General features: G+C 37.1%; 2 protein-coding genes across 8 annotated transcripts in view; both read right to left on the reverse strand.

Moving 5' to 3' along the window:
- LOC118264093 (axin) overlaps positions 1 to 20,674 on the reverse strand; it is a 61,242-nt gene extending 40,568 nt beyond the window's left edge. For 6 of the 7 annotated variants that reach the window (XM_050704646.1, XM_050704645.1, XM_050704648.1 and 3 more), the window contains exon 1: positions 20,433 to 20,674. The gene's annotated coding sequence lies outside the window, so the exon portion shown is untranslated. The remainder of the gene's footprint in view (positions 1 to 20,432) is intronic. The other variant, XM_050704647.1, reaches the window with a different exon arrangement.
- A 1,162-nt stretch (positions 20,675 to 21,836) lies between these two features.
- LOC118263995 (TATA-binding protein-associated factor 172) overlaps positions 21,837 to 27,577 on the reverse strand; it is a 62,609-nt gene continuing 56,868 nt past the window's right edge. The window contains exons 28-34 of the mRNA XM_050704821.1: positions 26,887 to 27,182; positions 26,384 to 26,557; positions 25,681 to 25,854; positions 25,192 to 25,340; positions 24,611 to 24,869; positions 24,189 to 24,364; positions 21,837 to 24,077 (exon numbers count right to left, since the gene is read on the reverse strand). Coding sequence (XP_050560778.1) covers positions 23,807 to 24,077; positions 24,189 to 24,364; positions 24,611 to 24,869; positions 25,192 to 25,340; positions 25,681 to 25,854; positions 26,384 to 26,557; positions 26,887 to 27,182 — 1,499 coding nt within the window. The 3' untranslated portion in view covers positions 21,837 to 23,806. The remainder of the gene's footprint in view (positions 24,078 to 24,188; positions 24,365 to 24,610; positions 24,870 to 25,191; positions 25,341 to 25,680; positions 25,855 to 26,383; positions 26,558 to 26,886; positions 27,183 to 27,577) is intronic.

The following is a 27,577-nucleotide window of genomic DNA, read 5'->3' on the forward strand; positions in this document are numbered from 1 at the left end:
GCGAAATCAGTTTCAGTCATTCTCAAGATTTGCGCTTAGCAAAACATTCTTAGATTATTCATTTTTATATTATAGAAAATACGATTACCTATATGATTTTAAATACAAATTAATATAAGAGTCATTTAAGGCAGGCTGTAATTAAGTTCGCGTAAACACATGAGTTTATGAAGTGCCTGAGGCCGGCTGCTGAAGGTTGTCGTGTAGCAGCGCTTCCTAGTTCCGTGGAACGATAGTTTGCCGATGCGCTGTGATTGCTGATATTAATAAAGCGCGCGCGTGTGTGTGCTGCCTAGCCGCGCTGCACCCGCGGCGCCGGTTCGTCTCGCCCTGCATTATTACTCAGCTCCCGACACACTCGCCCACACCCGCACACTAACGCACACAAGCACACGCTCGCCCGCGCCCCACATATAATGTCAAAGGGTGAGCGCGCCGCCTCACAAAGCGTAAGTGCAACCACTAAAAGCCAATCCTAAGTTTTATTGATACACATTGTATTGCGACAAAGTCTCCGTCGGCCGGGGCCGCCTCACCCCACGCGCCGCACAAAGACAATATCGCGACGTCAAAGGAGCGGCGTCCCGCGGCCGGGAGGCAGCCGCCCCACCTCCCGCCGCCGCCTAAAGGAAATGAAAAATTAAATTGTCAACACATTTAATATCTGCGAAAACGTGCACGGCGTTGCCTTTGAACGCGCCTCCTTTGCGGAACCTCAGCGGCTCCAGCTTTAAGTATTAAAATTTCAGTCGTAAAATTGAAATTCTGTTTAAGTTTAATTAGACGTCGCTGGCGAAGTTCGAAGTCGCATTAGATCAGTAGCGCTAATGAGGCCCGCGGTGAGCACACGTCACAGGTGCGAGCGCGCGGCGGGGAGGGAGGGAGGAGCGGCGCGGCAGGGGGGGCGCACCCCCTCGCGTTTGATCGGCGCCGCCGCTTTGACAATTATTAAAATTTGCCTCGTACCTCTCGGGCCTCATCTTTTTCCGTCGCCTCGATTACGCCACGGGTTTGTCTCATTAGGGCTTTTGTATGGTATCGCGGGCTCCCCTTTGATGTGAGCGCGGAGGCGCGGGGCGGCCGCGGTCCACCTGCACTTTTATTGTTCCCGCCCGGCCTCGAATTTGCACGCTCCACTTTGACTTGTCTCTTTGCGATTAAGCCGCGCTGCTCTTTGACCTCTGAATGCTGGAACGATAACATAACAGCTGGTGGACTGCACTGCTAACTTCTAGCTCCGTGTGAGTTGTGTATACAAAAATATTAAAAAATATAATTTAATAAGAATTTTCTCGATTTTTCAGGTCAGTCATAAAGTCATTAATGTATCGTCAAAGCGGTACAGCGGGAGCGTGCAGTATCGGCCGCTGTTTGTTAGGGCGGGTCGGGACTGCGTCGCTTGTGAACACTCGACACCCCTTTATTACTTCTGTTCTCTTTGTACGGGAGCTATCATCATGAAGCATATGAACCGAATTAAAGCTCTGCACATTATTTTCAACTTTTTATGGCTTTACTTGCCGAGGGGTTTAATTAATATCTTTTTAAACATTTCCAATAAAATTCAATTCAGAGCCAACACTAAACACTCAACTTTCATCTTAAATCATTAATGGCATTAAATGTCATTGTTATTTCTTTCTCATTTAATTAATTACATAAATACAGTACCATGTTGGGCGCCAAATTAGGTGTCCCTTAAAAACAGGAACTACAAACTTTAAGAATTTAAAGTATAACTTCTGTAAATAGAAACTAGCACATAATTTGTAAATCAGCAACAATGATGATGTGGATATCTACATCATCATTTTGTGATTTTAGAATCTTCATCATCATCTTAGCATAGCACTTCCTTATTGGCGCCCAACGTGGGACACAACTTTTGAATGACATTTAAATAAAAAATTAGCACAAAAAATTAAATATGTAGATATTTAGCGCTAAACCCGTGCTAAATGTTACAATGTGTTTGAAGCTTCAATTGGCGTCAGTGGTTGGAGGCACGAGTCAAAGTTAACGCGAGGGGCGCGAGGAGACAAAGCTTTGTTGTGACGAACACGAGCTCGCAGCCTTTCATCTTGCGCTGGCCGCGTCCTTCAACCGCCGAACTGACAACATAGGGTTGACACCAGCCGGACTTCATTGGCTATTTTGGATTAATGGCAATGTTTTTGGTATAATTTGTTTTGTGTATATTAATTTAATTAAAGATATTGGTTAAGGTGGCAATAATAATAAAATAAGTTAAACTTGAGACTTTGAGACATCTATAATCTAAGACATTTTTAAAGAACAGTTTCATTATCTTAAAAGTAGAAATTGAATTAGTAGTCACATATTTCAATCGATTTGCTTGATGAAAAAAATGTGATTGCAATCAACTTTATGCATAGTACGCACCTTTCCATAGAAAAAAATTAAATTTAAAATTTAAAAAACCCCCGACATAAAAATTAATTTCCCTTTAAAAAGTAAAAAATAATAAAAGAAACTTAATCTTAAAGTACCTAAGAATGTACTAATAATTCTAAAAAAAAATACGTCGCGTTGGGGGACCGCTCCTAATTATTTCTTACTTATCTACGATTTGTTCATAAGTATCACATGTTTGGTGTTAACATTAAAGTAAATTGATGTTTAAGTACTTAACTATAACGCAGAAAATAGAAATATAGCGGCGCGGGCAGCGGTGTGCAGTCTGTATTCATGCGGTCCCCCAACGAGACGTATTTTTTCTTAGAATTATTAGTACATTCTTAGGTACTTTAAGATTAAGTTTCTTTTATTATTTTTTACTTTTTAAGGGAAATAAATTTTTATGTCGGGGGTTTTTTAAATTTTAAATTTAATTTTTTATTTTATACTTTTTATAGGTAGGTTAGGTTAAGTTAGGCTTAGTATATTACATATACTTACTATAATTTCGATTCTTGTTAAGGTAAAGATTACATCTAAGGTCAAGCTCGTTCGCTTTTTTTTTGACTTATTAATTACTAGTTTTTGTTTCTATAAGTAGGCTAAAGATTACATTGGTGCAAGATTTTTTGTTTATAATAAAACGTTAAATTAAAAATTTTATATTTTTGTTATTAAATTTTAATTTAATTTTTAATATTTTTAATTTTATATATTTTTAATTTTTAACTTAATTTTTATTTTTGTTAATACGAAAAAATAATATCTTTCAATATCTTCTTTTAGTGCGGTTTAATTTGAGACACCATCCCAGTATATTTGCAGTCCTTCGGCTAATCTCCCCACTTTCACCGCCCATAACTTTAAAACGGCTCAACCGATTTTCATCAAACATGTCTAAGAACACTCGCACATAAGTCCCCTTTCATACGAAAAAAACTAAATTGAAATCACTGCATCCGTTCGGGAGTTACGATGCCACAGACAGACAGACAGACAGACAGACAGACAGACAGACAGACAGACAGACAGACAGACAGACAGACACGTCAAACTTATAACACCCCTCTTTTTGCGTCGGGGGTTAAAAAACATAGCTTAACTATGGAAGCCAAACGTATGGTTCCATGGCAACATAGCACATCTCTGATGGAAAAGCACCCTTATGTTTTCCTAGATCCACACTGATATTTTCAGCACTTAACCCTTATATAGACTTGTCTTGTATGAAAGAGATTATAACAAAAATATATTCAGCAAGTAAAATAATATTTTTCATGTCAACCCTGTTCTTAGTGCATTCCGTTTGATGTTAAAAGTATCCTTTAGAAGAGACGCTTTTCTTATTATCAACTTATCCGTAAATGTAATATAAATATTCTTTGCATCCGTGTGTACACTCATCAAACGTCTTAATGGGGCTGTATAGTACTTAATTATGAGAATTAATTTAGGTCACATTATGATTAATGTCATTCACTTATATCATTGGTAAATAACTACTACTAATAATGCTTCTATAACTAGAAACTTGAATATTACAAAAAATGTCCTTAACAATACAATAATTTAGTTGAATATTGACGAAGATTGAAATGGGCATTGGCACTTTCCTAATTCTTCACATGTGGCATCACCACCAGCAAATTTCTATCCTATTGGCCTCTATAACAGTACGACGCATTAACGCATATAGTCACTGCTAGTCACTTCGTGGATATCGTCATTCCACCTGGAATCAGGTGGAGGACCCTAAATTAAGCTCAACGTTTATATACCTCTCACTAATGTCCTATCACAGTATGCTATTAACATCCGCCTACTATTAAGACGCACATACATAAAACCATATTGTTGTATAGGCAATAAAATAAGAATAAGAAATTGCTACATTGGTTCCCGCAATATTTCCTGGAGTTGACGGCGGGCTCGAGACTCTAGATTGAAATAGTAATTTGGGCGGGCTGCACTCCGCTCAGCTAAGTCAATTCAGCAAGGAATGCGATCGCATCGATGCGAACCACGTTGGCTTTGGATATGCCTTTTTATTACGACTTCGAATCTAGATTAAAAAGAACATTATGTAGTTGTTGACAACGCTAATAAAGCATTGTTTCAAAAACCATGTATCTTGTGCTGGTAAAACACCATATCAACGGATTTATAGAATATATTTATAGAAAACCGCTTCTAAAAATAGTGTTATTATAGTGTAAATATTTTAATAAGAAAAATATGTATGTACCATTTAGTTCTAGGGCCAGGAAAGCAACACGTATAAATATCTGAATGGTAAATTCCAATATTACCACACCATCCTCAAAAACGAGCCAATTGAAAAGCGTTCACCATAAAATAAATACAGTTCCACAATTCTTTAATCCCGTCAGTACATTTTTCTATCCATCAGGCAGATGTTGGGGGATTGAATAGGCAATGCTCAATGTGATAAATTCGGTTTGTGGCTCGGCTCGGAGGCGAGACGGCTCGGCTCGCTCGCCTACAATCTACATAATGCAGCAAGCGGGCCGGTAGACATCCACGCCTAAATTGCATTGTTGTGTTCATCCCGTGATTTCAAGTGCTTCAAGATATCCCACTTCGTATTTTTTGGCAAGACGTCTACAACTCAATCTAAGACAATTTTCTTTTCGCTAGAATTTTTCTCCACAATTACATTAGGTTTCATAATGTGAAATCAGTTCTGGGAAGTGTGTAAGTACCTGTATTAAGAAGCACTTGTATATAATAATTCCTTAATTTCTCATTAATTTCTTTATAAGTATAAGCTGCGTAAACTGTTAATAAATTTCGTTGCACCAATAGACTGAAATTAATTTGCCGAAAATAATTGCGTTTCCATAATCACCATATTTCGATTACTCAAAGAGCTTGTCAAAGGGCTTATTATGTTTGTACAGTGACACTTCTCCAGTGGATATTATCAAAGTTATTGAAGACCGGCTCGAGTGTTGAACTGGCAGGTATGATGAGCTGAAACTAATCCAACTTTGTCTTACGCCAGGTGGGCGTAATCAACAGGGGGATACAGAACCTTCTATCATACGTTTACAACTAAAAACAGATGGGCTAACGGTTTCAGATGATTTGATACGTTACATAATGGGCAATTACGATGTGTCCAAGAAAACTAATTACGTTTGGTATTGATTTCATGCAATATATTAAGTTGAAACAAATAAAATCGTGTGTTAAATTAATTCGTTAAACTCACGGTTCAGTGGAAACGATAGTTTCCGTTAAAACATTTTTCCTTTATGAAATTATAAGAAAGGGACTTGAAAAGAAATAGATCAAAGACAACAAGTATTCATTAAGTTTGTAACGTATTCAGTTGCTACAAAGCCCTGTGTGCTGCTGCCCTGTCATTTTCTTGTGACAGACAGTTGTTTGAGCATGGATTATTTAAAAATGGGCTTGGGGCCACCAGCGGCTCCGTCTCGCCGGCGATCCCACTTGAATGACCGACTACTGGTGAAATCAGCCGTGTCATGTCGCGCTCTGCCATTGACCACTAGACATACAACCAATAACAATAACATTAAATCGGATTGAGATAAGAGTAGAGATATGCACCAAAGCATAACTAATTAAATGAATACTTCTAGTGATAAGTCTGAGACATTAAAAAGCATGCAAAGAGGAAGCCGACACCATTTCCTCATACCACTTCCATTCCATAGACGGGGCGAGTCAAAAGGCTCACTTAACCTTAGCGAAACTCAATAACTTTCACTTTAAATAATAAATTCCCCTTTGAAGCACGCCGACTTTGAACAACTGATTCAGGGTTGCCATAATTTTGTGAGCTTAATTGGATTATAATCATAAACGTGTAATTAATAAGATATTTTGACGGTAATTTTCACATGTAGACATGATTCGCTGAATTAGTATCGATAAAACCTCATTTGTATTGTATGTATTTGTTTTAATTAACACTAATGTATGACGGAACTCTATATTTTATTAATGGTTCGACTTACGTACGACTGATGCCGAATCAAGTCTGAAGCAAGTTTTGTTAAATTTTTTAAATAAAGTATGTTTTTGCACGAAATTACCTAAGCGAAGATTTATTAAATCTAACCCAAGGATAGAACAACAACCCTAAGCGAGAATATCGGTGTTACTAGAGTAGTGGAATCCTTTTAATCCAGACAATTGGTTTGAAATAAAGACAAAGCGTAATCCAGCATTTATTAATCCTAGTTTTTGTTTTGCATTAGTATAGAAATGTCTTTGTGAGATCATTATTAGAATGTGTCTCATTAAATGATGTTTTATTCACATACAGCTCTGGTACTGTGCTCGGAATAAAATGTTGCATTTTATCCGTGTATGGGACCAAAGACAAAATGTGTTTCGACGTACAAAGTTTTTAAGTCGTCAAAGACAACTCATTAGGCACTCTACACACCAAACGGCGGAGGCATCTATAAAAAATTCAGCAGGTCCTTACATAAAGGAGTGAACATTCTCATTTATATCTCCCTTTGAACTTCAGGCTTTTTCTTTTAAGGTACATGTACACTTTGTTTGTACACGAAACTTTTAGCGTCTTTGCACAAAATAATTCAAGATGAAATAAACTTAAGATGACGACGATGTAAGGCGGATTGTGGAGCTAAAAGAGAATTGCAATAACACATCATACCTGGTACATACGTTTCTATGTGATTATCACAAGATAACAGAAATACTATTAATTAAATTCATATCAATACTATTCGAATTAAAATGTCTCATAAATAACTTCATTCACGTTTAATCGATAGTGTAAAGCGTAGGTACATGTAACTATGCAACATAATTAGCAATAACTGAATTTTCCACTTCGACCTACATCAACTGCTTCGGGGAAGTGACATTACGTTTATCAATTCTACTTTTTAAATGATCTTATATCTGCAAACTACCAAGACATATACAAGGATCTTAAGAAGAGCGTGTCGGTGTGCGTGTCGTGTCGTCGAGTAGAGAGCGGATCGTGTTGCGACTTTGTAATTAAATCATTCCTTCGTATTAAATCGGCCTCCTTTGATACCTATCGCCTGTATTGAGCCGTCGAGTGCCCTCCACCCGTGACGCCCCGACCTCGGCTTTCATCATTTTTTTATTAAAATCTCCTTATAGGAAGGGGTTGAGGGAGGGAGGATTCCTTTTAAAATCCCATTCCGAAAGCTCAAGTTTGACAAACAATTTAAAAATCGTCAACATTCGAGTGTAATTTCACACGGCATACGATTTGACAAGAGTTTTAGGGTCGTAAACAATATGGGATGCGTTTATTTTTAAATAACAATAAAATGCTGATAACGAGAAAGAAACACTTTAAAAATATTATGTTTAAATCAATATTATTTCGGAAGTTTGGCGTTGCTTATTGTTTTATTTGTATGTATTTCACCGAAACTTAATAAACATGTAAACGTTTCTTATCGGTCAACACAAAATTACAGGTCATCTTTCTTTAGTGTGGAACCAGTAATTTAAAACTTTTAGACCTGCGTAGTAGGTATTATATATTTCGTTGGGCTAATGGAGTGAAACGCTTAATTTGTGTTGTGGCTTGGTCGGTTTGTTCATAATTAGTTTAATATTCGACGGGAGAGCGGGGAAGGCACCTCGCGCGGTCGGCGCCCGTCCTGCGCCACATCGCGGGCGCAACTATCGAATTAACTAAAATTGCATTGTCAACGGGAAACAGCCATGTTGTTAAATCGCGTTTGTTTGTAAAATAGATTTTACGGACACCACGAAAACAAATCCGTTCTGATTGAATTATACTTTATCATGTCTTTTATAGAATCTAGATATTCGCGGAAAAAGAAAACCCTAACGTCAAAGAAACCAGACTATAAAAGAAAACCATCTTCCAGTATTCTCATGAAACGGGAAATATTAAAATAAAAGTAAAAGTGTAGAAAAACTAGGAGAATCAAAAGTATAGACACCGAATGGATGTTACGCATCGGTTCAAACTTCGGCGTCTCATTCTGATCTTGTGGCAAACAAAGAGCGGCGTCAAAGGCTCTGTGTGAAAAGGAATCCAGTGATAGAGGCAGTCAACAATGGGCCAGATAACGGCCGCGCCAAGTCGCGCGCTCCAGCGGTTACTGACTACTACCAACGATAACTACACCTGAAAAATTATGAAACATTTAAAGGTATTGTTTTAATAATTCTGAAATATGATAATTGAAAGTCAATTGCAACTTACAGATCAATGTTTCCCAAGTGCATTCCCTTAACATACGTGTACAATAAACTGATGCACAGAACTCTATCACAGGACTCACCCCTTTCGATTTTAATTTTCTTTTTACAATGAAACGTTTAAAAGAGAAATGAACGCGTATCGGAATGTATTTGTTTGCAATCCGCTGTCGCGTATATTCGAGGCGGGTGTCGTGTTGTCGCGACGCGGCGAGGTGGGCTTCCGGCGTCGCTTTGTGCCGCATTGATACAGCGCCGCCGATAAATATTGTGGCGAGCTTTGAGCGACGACGCGTACACTCAACCCTTTATATGTATTACCAGATCCTTATCTAAATCTTTATAATGTTATTGTTTCGTATACTTACAGTAAACACAGATTAATCAGCGCACACAAAAACACAAACTGTCTACAAAAGTGTAACACACATATGCTCTCAGCATTCGGCATTATCTATGCAAATAAAGATGGTGTACATTTTAATAGCATTCACGTCACTGATAGAACAGAATAATTTCTGAGAATCATTAAGTCATGTCTCGCTATTACTCCAACAAACAGAACATGAAGGCAGTTAATATTTATTTCTAGGAATTCATAATCTTGGAGACTGAATTGTGTTGATTTGCCACCTGACATGCGGTTATCATTCATTTTAACTGCTCGTAATTGAAGAGTTTCTGTAATTCATTGAAAATTCATTTAATTGAGTCGAGACGAGAGCAGTGTCACTCATTCACATGCTTGGGTAAACACCAAATTTTTATTAAAGCTCATACATCAGCTAGGACTGTTTTTGTGAAATTCAAATGAAGGACAGGTCCTTCTGATCTCAACCAACTATTACTATGATGATCAAAATCGCTAATGAATTGATGATAAAAAAAGCAATCCATTAAATACAAACTTTTCTGGATGCAAATTTCTTTTACGTCATTCCAGTCCAAATCCTCTCCCGAAGTTCTGATTGACCCTTAAATGCTTTTAATTACCAAATGCAAATTGAATACCTATACATAACATAAATCATCATTTAACAGTGGCAGTCGGTGATATGATTGTATCGAGATGACATGTAGACCGTGTAGTCTCAGTTCTGTGAGTGCGGCGACTCCTCGGCTCGCCTAACTCAAATATCATAAGTCTCGTCTGAGCGGTCGCTTTGCCCCGGCCGCCCCCGCTCTGCAAACATCTGTCGACAATCGTGATCTACGTCTACAAGCCTTTGACGAGGCCACAGATTGCGGTGCGGTGACGAACCTCGTTTGTGTCATAAACTCATTTCTGTTCTCATATCTGTATATTTTACTTTGCTTGCGGTTTATGGACTGCTTATTGGTTTGGTTCAGCTTTGATATGTTATTTAATTAGGTTTTTATAATTACGTTTTCGAAACAGTTACAGAGCTCGGTACGGAGTCTATTTTTAGAATACACAACCGTTTATTTTGAATAGTTTAGAGCTTTCATTGAATATTTATATGTAGAGGTGCCGAAATTGGAATTTTGAATCGTTTTCATGTAAAAGCCATTAGTCCTGAACGACAAATTCGCGAATAATTTCAGCGAACAGAGGCCACACACAGGAGGTGAGGGTTGGTTCTGAAAACTATTATAAAATAAAATATGCTTTTATATAAAATTCGCTTGCAAAGTTAATATCACGACTGGTAATATTACTCAACGTATGTCAAAGGGATGGAAACTAGCTAGTTAAATGTATTAAAAATGTTATCAAAGACAAAAGCTAAGAGAAAAAGGAGCTCACCGGTCCCACACGAGTTCTTGAGCACATGTTGATTAGTTGGCACGTGCAATCGCATAGCGGGGAAGGTCAGCAGAATGCGGGGAACTAGGGACGCCACAACACTAAGTTTTTTGTTCGGAACTAGGAACAACTTTGAACTCACTATGGCAATATATAAATAGTAATCGCAACTACATATTTATGAACTTGACCGTAGAAAATCCTGCAATGTAGTTGAATACTCCTAGATCATTTTATAAAGATGCGGCAATCAAGTAACCACGTTAAGAAAAAACATCTGATGGAAAAAGTTGCCATCAAGACTTCCAATATGATTAGACACAAATCTGCTGTTCTCTCTTATCTTTATCTAATTCTTCTCAAGTAATTCTACCAAGCAAGCACTACGTGAACTAATATGATAAATGATAATGTAACCATGTTTAATGATTAACATAACGTATTGCGAAATTTTAGTTATAAGAATATTGAAAATAAAGTATCGGCAGCCCTACGTGGAGTGGCCAGCGGGCCGCGCTGCCGACCGTACCGCGGCGCCTTTGTGTCTCCGCTTTGATCTCGCGCGAGTCGCCGCCTTACACCAGCTTTGATTGATTTCACGTTTTGTTAATTACATTAACACTGGACGTAAATAGTGACATATATTTTGCGAGTGTCAACCGGCTCGGAAATAATGTGCGCGTAAAAGCACGGTACACTTGCACAGTCGCCAATGCATAGCAATAATGCACGGCGGTTTTGCGAAACGTTCTGTTACATTTCTGTATCACGGCACACTTACAATATTGATGCAATTCGAAATACACGGAAAATTGTTACATGCATGAGCGAACAAAAACGGTGATTTCAGTGGACATACATACATAAAGGAAGCTGGGAAATTGATGACTTCTTTAAGGTAGGCCAAATTTATATCCCATAAATTATCTAGGACCAATTAATTATATATTTTTTAAGATTCAAGTTAAAAGACCTCTAAATAAAGGAAACAAATACGTTTGTTGTGTAAAGAAAATTTTATGGAAAACCTTGTAAAATTTACCCACTTGACATAAAATAAAGGCTTAGTTATCAACTAATCTGCATTTAATGATAGTATTATTAGAACAGGGACAAAAAGCGTGAACGTTTGTGTCGCGATGTCGCGGGAGGTCGCTCAGACGGTGTGTCGCGAGTCGCTAATGAGTCCGCGCTCTAACCCGCAAGTGCCGACAGAGGCACGTGCCGTGGTACATTTTTTGGCACTCACATATGTTACCCACAGGGCTGGGTTAGGGTTAGAAGAATGCAAGTTTTAACTAAGCAAACGTATGTTTACTTAGAAGAGGTAGTGAATAGACACTCAATCACGGTTTAAATAAAAACTTTCAAGATAAAAATCTCCTACATAAGTAAACACTAGTGAAGTCTGGTGCGTCAAAGAGCAAAAATTAAATCAAAGCTCTAAAAATATTTTACATTTCTCCTTGACTTTTCCTTTTATCGTTTGAAGTATTAATTGGGAAACTACGCATCAAAAACCTGGTGAGGAAATCTATTAAGAAAATTTTTGACAGCCCTAGTAGTGAAATAATTTTTGGCATGTTATTTTGAATTTTCCGCCCAACATTCCTGACTTTGACTTCGTCTAGGATTCGTTAATTTTTTGCGGTTCGTTATTTCCCGAAAGTAAGCAAATAAAATACTCACTTTTGATATACCTCGTCTGGTTACTCTCTCACGAAGACATGGAAGAAGTCTGATGAAGATATTTTAGATGTGGGTAAATCAAAATGGGGTGTTTCATTTTATTTGTGCTAATGTGGTTTATTTGATGCTAGCACATCATTAAAAAAACAATAAAAAAAATCACACCTTTAAAAGAAGAAACTGAAAATCTTCAGCAAAAAAAGGATCCCATAAGGAAAGAGAAACGTTCCACCCCATTGTGTGATGAGTCAATATAATTTGTGGGAAGCGCAGCGGTCACGGGATCACGTCAGGCCGGAGGTGCGAAACGTCATGCACCCATGAAATTGTACAAATAAATAGCGGTAAAGATAATAAATTACAGGGAAATTGCTAATGATGAGCGGCGCGGGGGCCGCGGGCGGTGCATTAAGCCGGCGGCAAACATCAAAGGGCCCTTTGACCGAGCCGACACTCCCACACCCTCCCCGCCCCACGACTTTCACGAGAGCTACGAACCGCAAGTCAGATCATCTACAGTAAATTAATTTGCTTTTATAACTTTGTGTTTTAATTAAGCAAATGTATCGTAACAAAAGAGATTTTATGTATCATTCATGCCTTGTGAGGTCGTGAGGTAACGGAAAGCTGAAAGCTTTGTACGTGTACCCGTTTTCTGTGTAGATAGTGGTTACTTCTTGCGAAAAATTATACAATCGTACATTGTATCATGTAACGTATGACGTTAATTTAATAAGTGAATAACAATTGCTTATTTTATTGGTTAATCTAGTGTATGGACCACGAACTTATATTTTTTGGTATTAAAGTGGTTTTATGTCTGCATGAGACCAAAGACTAAACGCGATTGATTGACGCTGTTGATTTTCTTACTTTGACAGCTAAGTTGATTAAGTCAAAAAGGCCTAACAACTCACCACCTGGTAGAGGCAAAATAAAAAAAAAAACTGTAGGTATTAATTGACACAACTATGTGCCAGAATTACAAAAAAAAACACAAAATAATTTGTAATAAATAAAATTTACTGGCGATATATCCAAATCCATGTTAAACATTTTTTATTCTCACAAATATTCTTAAAAGTTAGAAAATTAAATGAAATCTGTACGTTGTCCTACTGCGGCTCGTCTGTGGATGCGTACTACCGACAACACACCGCGAGCTACTAACACCGGAGTGCGACGTCTGAGCTACTGTTATCAATTAATCAAACCATAGATTCGTCTCACTCCTGTTTTTAGAACACTTCCTGCGACTAACTTGTCACATAAATATGTTTTTTAAATATCTTGTAACGGAAATTTTCTACAAACAGGATAAATGTAGCACTTTTATAAAAAGCTTTACAATATTGTTATTACTTGAACATGATAAAATTCATAAAAATCCCGGGCAAATTGGCTCCGAATGATAATCTCAAATCAATATAAGGGTTAAGAAGCATCTTTATTTTTAGATCCTTAGCCTGTGGGTGTAGCTCGGTTATCATCAATAGAACTCTTGAAAGCCATCAATATTTCAATACATCGTAACAACGCTCACATGTTGTATAATACCGAAAAATACTGAAAAAATCCTTTGCTCATTCATGATCCGCAAATTCTCTTGAACATGAATGAAATGTGTAGATCATTCATCAGAAATGATACGTTCAGTTCTGCCATTGACTACATAAAATGGCACAAGTAAAGAACAAGATGTAAAGATAAAAGACCAGAGAATAAATTGATCCAACAATCCAGTTTGTGTTTAATCTCATTGGAGTCATCATTTGGGTTTTATCACACATAACACAGATCAAAGCAAAATAAAATATGTCTTATGATGTTATCCAGTGTGTTGCTGCGTACATCTCAAACTCATTGATACGTTCGCGTCGCTCGTAGCTCGCGGTGCGCGGATGGCGGCGCGCGGCGTGCCTCGCATCAATGCCAACTTGTGAACTTCAAACTTCTGAACGTGTGAAGTGTCGATTTATCTTCCTTTCCACGAGCTTTGTGACATCTCTGAAGCTCTCATTAATATATCCGAGTTTCTATCAAAGGCGAAACGTTGCGTCACACCAAATATTTCTGCCAAATTATTAATGTAGTACAAGTTCGCTACGTTTGATTGATCTTGTTTATTACTAACGTCTTCTTTACACGCTTGTTCTTACGAGAAGATCAAGCTTTAGTAAGCGATGTGTATCTAATGTGTTACATTTGGCAATTCCGTTTTATCATCCAATTTCATTTGGGTAGTATTTATCTACATTATGTGTCTTTTATCTTAGTTCTATTACTATCTTCTAGTGAACTACGAAATCAAAGGAGCCAAAACGCATTTATAGAATGCCTCGATTTAGTTAAATAATTAATTATATATACTTATATTAATTATATATACCATGGGGTAACACAAACAATACTTTCCCCAAATACTCCTCATTCTGGTAGCGCCCAAGCGGGCAATAAAGAAATTTCCGCGTACGTTTGCATTCCACGATTCTATTTCTGTCAGAGGTGTCGAAAAGTGTCTAGTTGAGGTGCGAGTAAGTACGTTGGTGCGGTGACCGGCACTCCAGGGTATCGTTACGGCGTCGCTCGGCGGGTGTCGGCGGGTGTCGGCGGGCCATGCACGGCGAGAGTGCGATAACGAGCCACTCCACGCCCGCGGCCCCGCGCTAAGCGCACTGATTCCACTGCCACCGTGTCATACACGGACTTACTGCACCTCCTTTACTTTTCAACCAACTGTGAACGTTACTGAATCTGATAACATCAAACAAGTTGCCTCGTTTTTTTGCAACTTCTGCTGTAAGCTTAGCATACAAACGCAAAATATTATTTCTAATAATACACATTTCTGTAAACACGTTTGGATAAAAAATTGATGGAATACTGTTAATTTATCAACTCCCGGACTCAAAGAACCCTGTGTAGCAATGAGATAAACTCTATCTGATAGAGAAAACCTGACTTATTTCTCGTCGTAATCCCCTCAAAGGCGATGAGCAAGAACATCTTGAAGATAAAATATAACTACTGACAAAATGCAGAAAACCAGACATATTTTGCTGGACGTTGGCGAAAGATCATAAGTTTTTTAATTCCTTGATTACTACCGGCACTTAAATTATTTGATCTGTAAACCCGATCCATTAATTCAATTAGATTAACAAAGGAATGTTCAAAGGACGAAACTTTTGACTTTGATCGTCCATTGCAGCTAATTGGGAAACGTTATTTGTCAAAGCTGATTCGGTTAATGAGGCGTTGTGTAACTGTCGTGTCGTGTCGCTCCGTCTGACACACACACCACCACTATCAAGTAACAAAGAGCTTACACCACTGCTACATAAAAACAGTTTATATTTATAATTTACATTTTAAATACGTACGTATTATTGGCAATCAGCTTGCAGGTGTTTCGCAAAATTAATTCCGATAAGTTACTTCCGAGTAGCAAAAAGTACGAGGGCATGAATTATTTCAAACCAACAATTATTTTTATATTTACTGGTCCGAGATCGTAAAGAAGTAACAACTTTGTTGAAATAGTTACGATCACCAAACCGTAACAAAATTGTATAAAGTATAAAATATAATCTCTTCAACGTAATTAAAAAGCATTTCGTAGCAAAGGAGAGGACTGCAAATAGTCATAAAAGTTATCACTAAGATGAAATGTTCATCTGTATGTTGAGCTCCACAAACGTCAAAGCTTTATATGTTCCTTATTTACATATTTACATAAAACAAAGTCAAAGAGAGAACTTTAGAATATCGGTCAAAGGTATTTAATTAAAACCTGATGTTCATTAAGCAAATAGTCTTTGGCGCATATTTGTTTAGCATTTAGTATATTTTAACTAATGAAATATCTGCATTCAGATGCATTTTTCATTGAATGAGTGTACTTTATGACTTTGAGAGTTTTTTATTTCTGCACTTTATTATATTGCCGTTCGGTAGTTATCACACAGTAGTTAACTGTTAAAAAGTAAAATTTAATATATCGTCCAAGTCACTCAGTGCACAACCTCTGCCAATAAGAGACAGTTATTTTTAATTGTCAGTTAAGTGCAACAATGGCATGGCCGGCACGTCGCTCCTTATTGGGCACTGCTGCACGGCAGATACGATCGTCCTCGCACTAATGCTGTGTAATTGGCGTGTACAGCCCAAGACGACCGACAGACGGAACCATCGGCCACTGAGCGTCGATTGCCTCCAACTCCTGCATACTGCACATTGTTCAACAATAAGGTATTTCTAAAGTAAATTGTTGTCTGTGCATTTAGCCTTTGAAAAATGCTATTGGTATTCTATGTTCGTAGACGCGTGTAACTTCGACGTTTCAACTCAGCTTTTTCTTTGCATAAGCTTGGTTTTGTTTACTTTTTTGTTCATCGTCAAATTAACCTTGATCTACCACCATAATAAATTATAGTATTGTCATTTTAGGAAAGTGAATATCAAAGTAAATATTTAACTGCAATATCTGTCTGACATAAGGTTTTAAGCCTTGGAGGTATTGTCTTTCAAGTGTCTACAAACAACAACACTCCTGTTTCTAGTTACGTCTTCTGTCCAGTGCTCCTATTATTGAACCCATACACACATACATGTAGTACAAACGCATCCAACGAGCGTCTCAGTTCAATATCAACAGTACACAAGCGTGCAGAGGGCCGTCTGTCGACGCAGCGGTCTACGCCTCAAGTGACACTAGACATCGGCAGCTCAAAGGCGAGTGTTTGCCCCTTTGTCTTACCGGGCAATTAGTGCAGTCCGTTCATTTAATTCTATCGGTCGATTAGCAACGGAGCCAGGTGGCCATTAATTGTTCGCCGCCAATTTGCGTGCAGTCCCCGGTTGGGCGCCAGTCACGGCGACGCACAAAGTGGACGAGATAGCGCGACTATTCGATTTGACATTACGTGTGCATAGCGAGATGAATATTACGTATGAGGGATCTGCATAGAGCTGTTTCACTCCTAATTTATATTGCGCTGCTGCAGGTATTTCATTTGATACGGACTAACATTCAGGCATTTTCTCATTCGGTTTTTACTAGGAAAAAGATTTAAAACTTTCCTTTTCTAAAAGATTTGCTAAACGTACGACATCTATTTTACTTTGAAATATTATTAAAGTAAGCAATTCCAATTTAGCTCACAGTGTGGAGTTCAGCATCCTTTCAAATCACGATTCCGCTACTGTATTTATCTTAGCTATCCGAAAAAGTTGGAAACTTGGTGGATCAGATCGGGTGGCCCGCATGCAGACTTCTTAAGTTCTTCCTAACTTTTATGTTAAAAGATTGGATGAAATCATGGGATTGTACACCAATTGCGAGAACTTTCTGTTATAAATTCAAGATTGAAATATTTTCGTTTTTATAAGAGCTCGACGCAGTTGAGATTTTTTGATCTGAGCTGTTTCTTTCATCTGTTGTGAGCATGAATGCATTTCTCATTGAACTGAAAATAGTTCTTCAGTTCTTTAATGACAAAAATAGTACACATTTTTAAATGCACGGAATCAGATATTTCAAACGCAGCTACCACTAAAGTAGGTACTGGTAGGTAGCTCAAAAGTAATAAGCCAAAGTTTAAATACGGCGCAGTCTTTAAATAACGAACAAATACTAGAAAGTCCGCTATCAAAAGCTCTGACAACCAAAAAAACCTTTAAATACTTCCTACTCACTTTGAGTCCACTACTTCTCGTTGGCGAGTCAGTAAAGGACAGTAAGTCTCACTTCTGCGACAAAGCTATGAATCGTCCCCTTTAGCGATCTGTCTCGATTCAGCCAATTACTAAAAGGTCGCAACTGCCTTCTATTGCCGTACTCATGCAGAATTAACTGAACATTTCAGATTTTTCTTTTTCAAAAGAATCTTCCTTACATTATTTATTTTCTTGTGAACTCCTATTTAATGTACTTCCCTTTTACAGCTCGCGCCAGATTAGTTTATTTCGGAGAAATCCTTTAACTTACAAAGAGATCGTTGAGCAAAACAGTGACAAAAGTTCGCAAGATGAGATAACGTCCGTCGATTTGTGAACTAAATAATTAAATTAAAAATACTATGTTAGACACTAACGTCAATGGTAATGCTATATTCGTTTTTGTAGAAACACGTGTAACAAACTATTTCTTTCATTCTTTGATGTACAAGACTTTTACATCATGTTTAGTCAAATAATAATAATGATTGTGATCAAAGACATTGGGGATTATTAGGTAGGTGTACCAAATAATTATCGAAGTGTTTTTTTTTTTACACAAAGAAGTTACAAAGATCTTCCTGCCAGGAAAAAATACACCCTTCCTGTACCTGTTTCTTAGCATGTCAAGAAGAACTGAATGGACACAGGTCCACCTGTAAAGATGTGTCCAGTCTCTCATGTAGTTAATTAAAACTGGGCAGAACAAGTAATTACGAATCAAAAACAAACGCACGCGACGCGTCCCAAACACGTCCGTATAGGTAAATAAAAACAAAATGTGATACTCGATGAGATTATTTTTAGTCGAGTCAAATTAAGGGGAGATAAAATCGACTAAAATTATAATATCGTATTTTTCGTGCAGGAGAGCATCAAAGCGGCGGTTGCGCCGTTGTTCCGCGGGACGGCGGTATTAGCGCACTGTCGCATCTTCAGAGGGCGGCGAGATCAAAGGATAGGTACACAGTAACCGCTTCCATTGATGTCGTGCACAAAGGGAATTGATTGTTGCAAACCTGCTTTTTTAAAAAGAGGAGACGTATTGATGACACATTCTGCTTTATTTTTTTTTTGTTTTCTGTTTTACGTTCGTGTTTACAAAGTGCGATATGACGGGGCGCGTGTGGATAAACGAACTCTGTTGTTTAACTAGCGGAAATAAAACAGTATGTTCAAAGAGAAGTGGCAGGTTTTTTTTACTTTTTGAATGAATTGGGATCAAATATCGTACAGTATACGTCATTTCGATATTATGAATACTACTCTGCGCGATGTCGCCGATGAGGAAGAGTCCCTATGTGACTCGAAACTGGTAGAGCTTATCTCAGTATATTAACTGTTATTTTAGTAAATTATTTATGATATAACAGAACAAATAGTATTTAGTTATTTTTATCATAGAATTTGACCCGACCCTATTTAAAGAGTAGGATCATAGTTTAACGTAAGTTCTATTTATTTGGCATCATAGTAAGTTTACTGAGAAATATCGATGTGATAATAATGAAATTAGTGAATGAATGATAACTGAAGTATGACCAAATGTTTATGAATAAGATAAGTATTTGAGCTCACTAAATGTTAGCCACATCGGAAGACGTAGAAACGGGAAACTTAATTAAGGAATTATTTTCAACTATTTGATGAACTTTGTAGAATTGTAGGTTTGCATTAATTAGAATTTGGAAGACTTGGGATACGCAGATTATCATAAATGTATTTATGATTAGTTTTCACTAGACAGACTACGTTTAAAATCATGAGAATATAAAATACAATACATAAACAAAATTAGGCATGTAATTGAATCAGTCCCACTAATTTGATAATATATTTTTTTACCACATACAACTGTTATAAGCATTTATTTTACCTACATAGAAGTTAGAGTAAAGTTTTATAAATAACTAACCTTGAATTGCGGCTGTTTGAGTAACATTATAATAATATTGTCTATTATTTTGTATTACATAATACATGAATTTTGAACCATAAAAAAATAAGATAAGAAAAAATCTTAACAACACCCTGTAAATACTATGAAAACTTTTTGACAAGTACAAACCACTTGACTGATCACAATGAAGTTTCTTTGCATAGTTTAAAGTGTATTAAAACATCAATTTAAACTTTTATTTCAGTACAATTAACATGGAAATGTTGAGAAAAACTTACAAACTAAACAATACTGTCAGACATATCTCATCAAAATGATGCATGTTTATATAAATAGAGTTGTATCTCACGTACTATACGAACCTAACACATGAAAAAATATTAGGTCACTAGGTAGGTACTTCACAACTTTGTAAACAAAAACTTTTTGTAACTGCCACAGCGCCACGGAATAACCAAATTCATGTGCCATTCCAGTTACAATAACAAAACTCGTACAAATGTCTTCAATACAACCTAAGACAAGATCCTAACCTTACAGTGAATTATTTATAACTATTACCTACCTGTGCGTACTTGATATTGTACCGAATTTACTACTTGGAGCTAATCGTAACTTGCTCAGACCTAATAACCGGAGTTGGCATCAGAAGTGATAATTTTAGAAGTCGTAATAATGAAATAAGCATCAGTTTCTTACCTCGTTGACACCTGAACTCCAAAGTGATCCGAGAGTTCGTTACAACTTCACACACAAAACTTCTAACTTTTAATGTTCAGTGTTGGCACTAGACAATACGAAGACACTTTAAGTTACTTTATTTCGAGTCTTTCAACTTACAAACAAGCGGTTAACAACATTATCACGTAGAAAACAAAAAAATATTCACACGCTTGACGTCGCTTTCGCCATGGTGTTGATGCACTTTGGCGCGCTCTCGTGGCTTGTTGCTGAACTATCAACGTCACGTTTCTATCTACGCAAGCTGAAATACCATAAAGAATAATCTAATCGGGGATTTATAATCGAATATATTGTAAGTGCAGAAAAATGACGGATATTTTATTACTATTATTACTTATTAATTCACTTAACTTTTTTACCAAATAAAATTTGCAAAGGAAAGTTGCAAAACCACAACCAAATCCCGCCTCAGGCAGGCGCGCCCTTATTAAAACCACGCTGTATTTGAGTTTCCAGTCGTTTGTTTTGTAACTAAACAAATTAAAATTGAAAAAAAAAATACATTTATTAGTTTAATTTCATCATTGAACAGTATAAACATCATTTCGTTTTCAACAAAAGAAACATCATATTTCTTTTGTTTATAATTATTAGTTTGCTGTTTTTCAAACTTAAAGAAGAACAAAGAAAAACAGCTCTATAATTTTTTAGTTAATAAATCTGAGCTTCTTTGTTTTTTTTAACTTGATAACAATATTACTAAAATGTTCTTTAAAAACTTATTTCAAACAAGGAATAATTAATACATAGTACTGCTAAGTGCTAAATGCTCTAACTCACAACAAGATAATATCAACAAAGGCCTCGTTGGCCGACTGGTTGCAAGTGCGACTGCCGGGCAAGGGGTCTCGGGTTCGATTCCCGGGTCGGGCGAAGTATTGCTAGGCTTTTTTCGGTTTTTGAAAATTTTTCTCAGTTGTAGCATGGAGTCTGGAAATGTGCCCGGTGTATGGCATAAGCTCACCACCTATTAAATGGGATTTACAACATAAATTGTGAAATGTGGGTGTACATTGGCATCATGGGCCATAATGTGCACCTCTGGGTAAGGGGTAGGCCCATTCGGGGATTAAAGGCGTGACGTTATAACTAATTCTTCCAGATATGGGAAACTATGTCTGTGCAATTTTACTTGCTTTCTGCTAATTTGACCCTGTGGTCCAATAAAAGTAGTGTAAAGAGGGCCTAATTTTCCTTTATAATAAAATTTTAATCAATATACAAGGTTAAATTATGTGATCAAAAGAAAAAATCTGTAACACAAAGGACGCATTTTGAAATGACTTTGAATAATAAAACAATAACCATCCTGGGGGAAAATAATCTTACAAAATAATTAGGATTTAAATGATACAAGAATTATTAAAAAACGCTTTATTTTTATCCAGACAAGTAGACAAACAGTTTAACTATACCAAAAAGACTGGACGTACGTGCGATTACCACACAACATTTAGGTACGTTATTTACGTCGACACATTAAATTTGACATAGAAAATGAAATATATAATATACACAAACAATTATTATATTTTTCCACATGGAAAAATACACAGTTACACACCATGTCAATATCTTTGTCACACATTACATTTCTTAATTATATGTCAGCAAACATTTATTCAAATCACTGAAAATGCAATTTAAAACCAGCCAAACAAACACATTTTCATTACTGTTGTTTCATATTGAGCAGGTACAAAACAGCAAACAAAATCATTTAAATAAACTAGACAATAAAACGTGACATTGCGCCTCAACTAAAACTACAAAAATGACTAAAGCAGCATGACTGTTCCTTATAACGCTACTAAAATAAATTAACTAATCAATCGTAGAGAAAAATCAAGTCATTGAGGTAATTTCTTACACAAGGAACCTTGCATTTGAAAATAGCTTACAGAACCACACTACTCAATGTTTACGTAAGTAATGAGTAAATAAATACGTTAATAATAACAATAAGCATGGTCAGTGTAACAATTACAATAATTTTATACCTAAAACAATTTGGTTTGCTCACCTAATGTTACAGTAGCTATATATTATATTTATTACCTAAACAACTAGACGATGTGGTGAAACAAATTCTTACAAATCAATATTTTGAACTTCAGGAAAGTTATGAAGATAGTTAACACTAATGTAGTTGGTTTTACTATAGTAGTTTTTGCATTACATGTAAATTATTCATACACTTATCATATAATGTTGAATATTTCACGATTCGTTTATAACAATGAAGGAAGCTGTACCTTAATATAAATTGTATTTATAATACGAAAGTGTCTTAAATTTAATTATAAGCATGTTATATAATTGACGAAAGTTCAGAAAGGTAAATGGGTAAATGGAATCTGTATGTATTAAAATCATTTACTAAGTTAACAATACTCTTTCAAGCATCTCCAAGCTCATTGCTAACTGTTGCAATTGTAAAATGAAGCTTTAGAAAGTATGTCAAAATGTTACTGTGTGCAAGAAACAGCTAATGTAAGATGAATTTACAATCTAAGAACGACACACTAAGAAATACAAGATCCGTGAAGTAAGGCAACTTGCTAAAGCTGTCTGTGTCTACATCTACATTACATCTACTAGAATGGGTCAGCCTCTTCAAACATAGCAACCGACCTCCAAAGAACTGAGTTCCAAATAACTTTAAACTCTTTGAAGGAAGGTCCATAACTAGGAATGTGGACGCACTGGTTTGAAAGTGAGTTTAAAATTAAGAATTTTTGAAATAATACATAGATATTACCAGTGCTTCCTCACCTATATTGTACAATTTGTACATGGTCACCTACATCAACAATTTTATTTTATCCTATTTTTTTATTCTATCAATATGTGAAGTTACTCAATGAACTTCAACAGTAAATATTTAGAGACATTTTCAACAACCTTTTAGTTGCATTTTGTATGTCATCATCATCTCATCACATTATTTGTTAATCGTATAAGTTTAACGATTTCGACACACTGCATGCAGTCGCTTGAGTAGAAAATCATCTTGTTTCTTAAAATTGGAGATGGGCGATCCAATTTTAGATCGGTATATTAAAAATTGAATCGCAATTTCGGCTGAACCAGTCAATTTCATTGATTATTTTTTCGTTTGATTTGTTATAGTCAAGAGAAGGTTCTTATAAAAGAAAATATTGGAAAATCGTCAGGAAAAACAACTGCTCCAGGCATTTTGTTCAGGCCAACAAAGGACTAACACCGAGCAAGTCGGGAATAAATACCCGTGCGTAATAAACTTCAACTTACTACATCCAATATATCGTCACAAAAAGGTCTGATCTTATTGAGAACCAGCTTTTTAACTAAGTGCTCATTTTGTTGAGTCCCTTTATAAAGTTGGTCATGTCATATTCCTCCTCGTACTGCTTGTCGTCCCAGAGGTCGGGCAGAGTCTCGAGTACCGACTTCATGCCGGACGGTCCCGCCGCCGACTGCTGCGACGTCTGCTGCGGCGTGCAGTTACTGCTCGACAGGTTGAACAGGTCCAGAAGCTGGTCCGTGCCCATCGTTTCCATTGCTGCGTTCTCACTACTGATCACTGTATTCGCAGTTAGCAGTTTGAATTTTTGTAATCTGTGGAAGATGTTTGATTGGATTAGTTAGCTATCAAAGAAGTAGATTATTAAACTTTCTGGTTAATGCTTATAATACGTAATTAAAACCCAAGGTTTATAGTGTACATACCCCATAATCTTTTCTTCGAGTGTATCTCTAGTGATGAGACGGTATACATTGACGACCTTCTTCTGACCGATGCGGTGCGCTCGGTCCATGGCTTGCAAGTCCTTCATAGGGTTCCAGTCGTGCTCCACGAAGATCACCGTGTCAGCGCCAGTGAGATTTAAACCAAGACCACCAACCTACAAACATAGGTAAGTTCCATTATTTATATTATAATTATTAAAAAGTTATTAGAATTCTAGTACCAAATGAATAGAAAAAGGGTTTGATGATAGACTCGCCCCTATTACATCACGGTACTTATAACATAACTGGAGAAAACTTCGTGTTACATTTCACAATGCCGCACCACTGCCATTCAGTTAATAAAACGTATGACGTTTTTTTGCGTCACGACATTTTAAAACGAGCCCATGAGTACTTACCGCAGTAGTGAGTAACAGCAGATCAATGGAAACATCGTTGTTGAACCGTGTGACTATGGCGTGCCTCTGGTGGGGAGGCACGCTGCCGTCCAGGCGCAGGTAGGTGACGGCCGGCAGGTGGCGCTTCAGTAGGTCTTGCTCCACGATGTCCAACATCTTCTTCAGCTGACAGAACACGAGCGCACGATGCTGGGATACGACGGCCTCGGGCTCCACGTCAGACGCCGGGGTGCCGATACCGCAGTCCAAGAGTAATTGTCTGGGGAAACAAAGATGAGTATTAATTGTAAATATGTGTAAAGTTTGAGATATTTATTTCTAAAGTAAGTGATTTCATGTCGATATTACAGCTACATTTTCAGGTCTAGCTGTGTTTATTATTTTTCAAAAAAGATTATTTTACATTAATAACATTTGGATGCAGGTCCTATCGGCCAATCTGAAAGTTATTGGAAGACTGACCATATTCAGCAATAACCTTGTTGAGGTTGATATTATAATAATGAGATTATTTCTAGCCTCTCTAATTGGCTGGCTAGTTTTCCCAAGAAATATAAATGTGTAGTAATAGTAATACATACTTGAGCGCGGGCAGTTTGGCGGCGTGGTGTATATCGTCGAGCGAGGAGTGATGGTCCTGCAGGCGGGCCGCGATGGCGCGCGCCTCCGGGTGCTCCGCCGTCAGCACTAGCTTCGGGTGGTTGCATACATTCTGTAGGTAGTGTAGCGCCTACGGGGAAAATACCGAATCATGAGAAAACATTCTAAAACAACACATTATTTAAGTAAACTGGATGATTTCAGAATGTGTTAAGATAGCAAAGAGAAATCGATTCTCATGATGGAATCGCAATCGGCGCCCATGGACACCATTACACCATGGGCAACACTAGATAAGTAATACTTGCGACAGCCTTTTTGTGTTAAATTAGTTTCACTCCGGTTTTCTACGAGGCGCCGTATCAGTCCGGTCAAGCCGATCCATTCTTGCCAACGCCTGGTTTCCTCGAAAATTGTACAAATAAAACGCTTGTAAAGACATTGACTATTTATCAAATAGCAAGGCCCACCTGGAACACGTGTGTATGATGCGAGGTAATGCCTTGCGGCATGTGTTCCTTGGACAGGTCCTCGTAGAGTCGTCGCTGTAGCGGACTAAGTTCGCAGTAGTAGTCCTGAGTGATCTTCGGAGGTAGCTCCTTCAGCACGTCCTCCTTCACACGACGCAGTAGGAATGGTAGTACCTGGGAACAAGGATAGCGACGATTAAAGAAATGTGACTATGGAAAACTTTACAAACAAGCTTATTTAGTTAATTACTTATCTACGTTATGATTATTACTCTACGTTATGACGAGGAACTCGACAAACAATTACGTGAGTAAGCTGATAACATAATAATTAATTTAGTATGTCTCATGAAAGTTACAATAAAGCTTATTTTAGCTTTAATACAAGCTTATGAGAGGGGGTTTATGTATTGTATAATGTTTAAAGTCGGTATTCGAGAAGAATTGAATTAAGTGTTAAAACGATTAATGACTTCTGCTGAATGGTACAGGGTCACGTTAAGCTTAAAATTACTGAAAGCAAGAGGTCCCGACATTTATGCTTGTAAAGCAGGATTATAACGAAAACTTATAAAGTAAGTCTTAGTTGCAGTCGATGCTTTAGTGCCATAGCTATTCTTTAATATTTTTGTCTAGTCTCATCCTATATCAAGCAATAAATAATATAAAACAAATAACAATAACAATATGGGATAACGTTTACCTGTCGATGCAAAGCCTCACAGGCTAGCGCCCCGGCCTGCAACTGATGCGGTGTTGCCTTAGCGTCTCTCGCAGCGAGGATGGGACGCGAGTAACGCGCAGTAAACTGCCGCTCTGTGCCCAGCAAGCCAGGCATTAAGAAGTCGAATAACGACCATAGCTCCAACACGTTGTTCTGGAAACGAATAAATATTGTTATGGCTTAAAAATAGACAAAAATATGTAAACTATGAAATAAAATTTAAATATCTCATGGATTTAATAAAAGATGGCTGTACTTCAGAGTTGACTTATGCATACTACTACATTTTTTAATCTTGCAAAATGATGTTATTTACATTCATGAAAAGACTGATAACTGTTCACGAAGCAAGAGGTATGTAACATACGTAGCAGTTGCCTACCCTCATGGGAGACAGACGTGAGATTATGTATGTATGTAATATTTATGAGCTTTATTCATTATACAATTTACTTAAACTTAAAAAACAATATCATAATGACCTGTATAGGAGTACCCGACAGAATCAACCTGTGGTTGGCGACGATTTGTTTGATTGCTTTGAATACTTTAGTCTTTCCATTCTTGATGACGTGTCCTTCGTCCAGAATGCAGTAATTCCACTTGATACTACTGAAGAAGTCGATGTCTTTCCTCACGATGTCATACGAGGCGACGATGAAGTTATAATGTTTGACGTGATGCCGTAGCCGCTCGCGTTCGTAAGGAATGCCCACGTATTGGAGAGGCTTCAGGAACTTTGACGGTATGAACTTGTTCACTTCGAACACCCAGTGACCTGGAATTTTTATTTGTTGTTATTATAGCGAATTGTTGGAAATAAATAGTATCATGCAGTGTCTTAGTAAATATAGGGTTAGTATTATATATAGATTATACTTCATACGATTAGTTTCTTTATAAACATGTGGATTCCTAAATACACTAGCTTTCCTTGTACTATATAACATAAGCTTTTTATTATTTAAAGATGTAATCAAGAATCTTAAAAATGGAAATGATCTCGTTATGTTTCGTTTCAACACGTACAAAGTTAAGTAAATGTATTTATCTATACTAATAATATTATAAAGCTGAAGAGTTTGTTTGTTTGATTGTTTGTTTGTTTATTTGTTTGAACGCGCTAATCTCCGGGACTACTAGTCCGAATTGAATAATTCTTTTTGTGTTAAG

This window comes from Spodoptera frugiperda, chromosome 26 (genome assembly GCF_023101765.2).
Source record: "Spodoptera frugiperda isolate SF20-4 chromosome 26, AGI-APGP_CSIRO_Sfru_2.0, whole genome shotgun sequence".
Classification (NCBI taxonomy): domain Eukaryota; kingdom Metazoa; phylum Arthropoda; class Insecta; order Lepidoptera; family Noctuidae; genus Spodoptera; species Spodoptera frugiperda.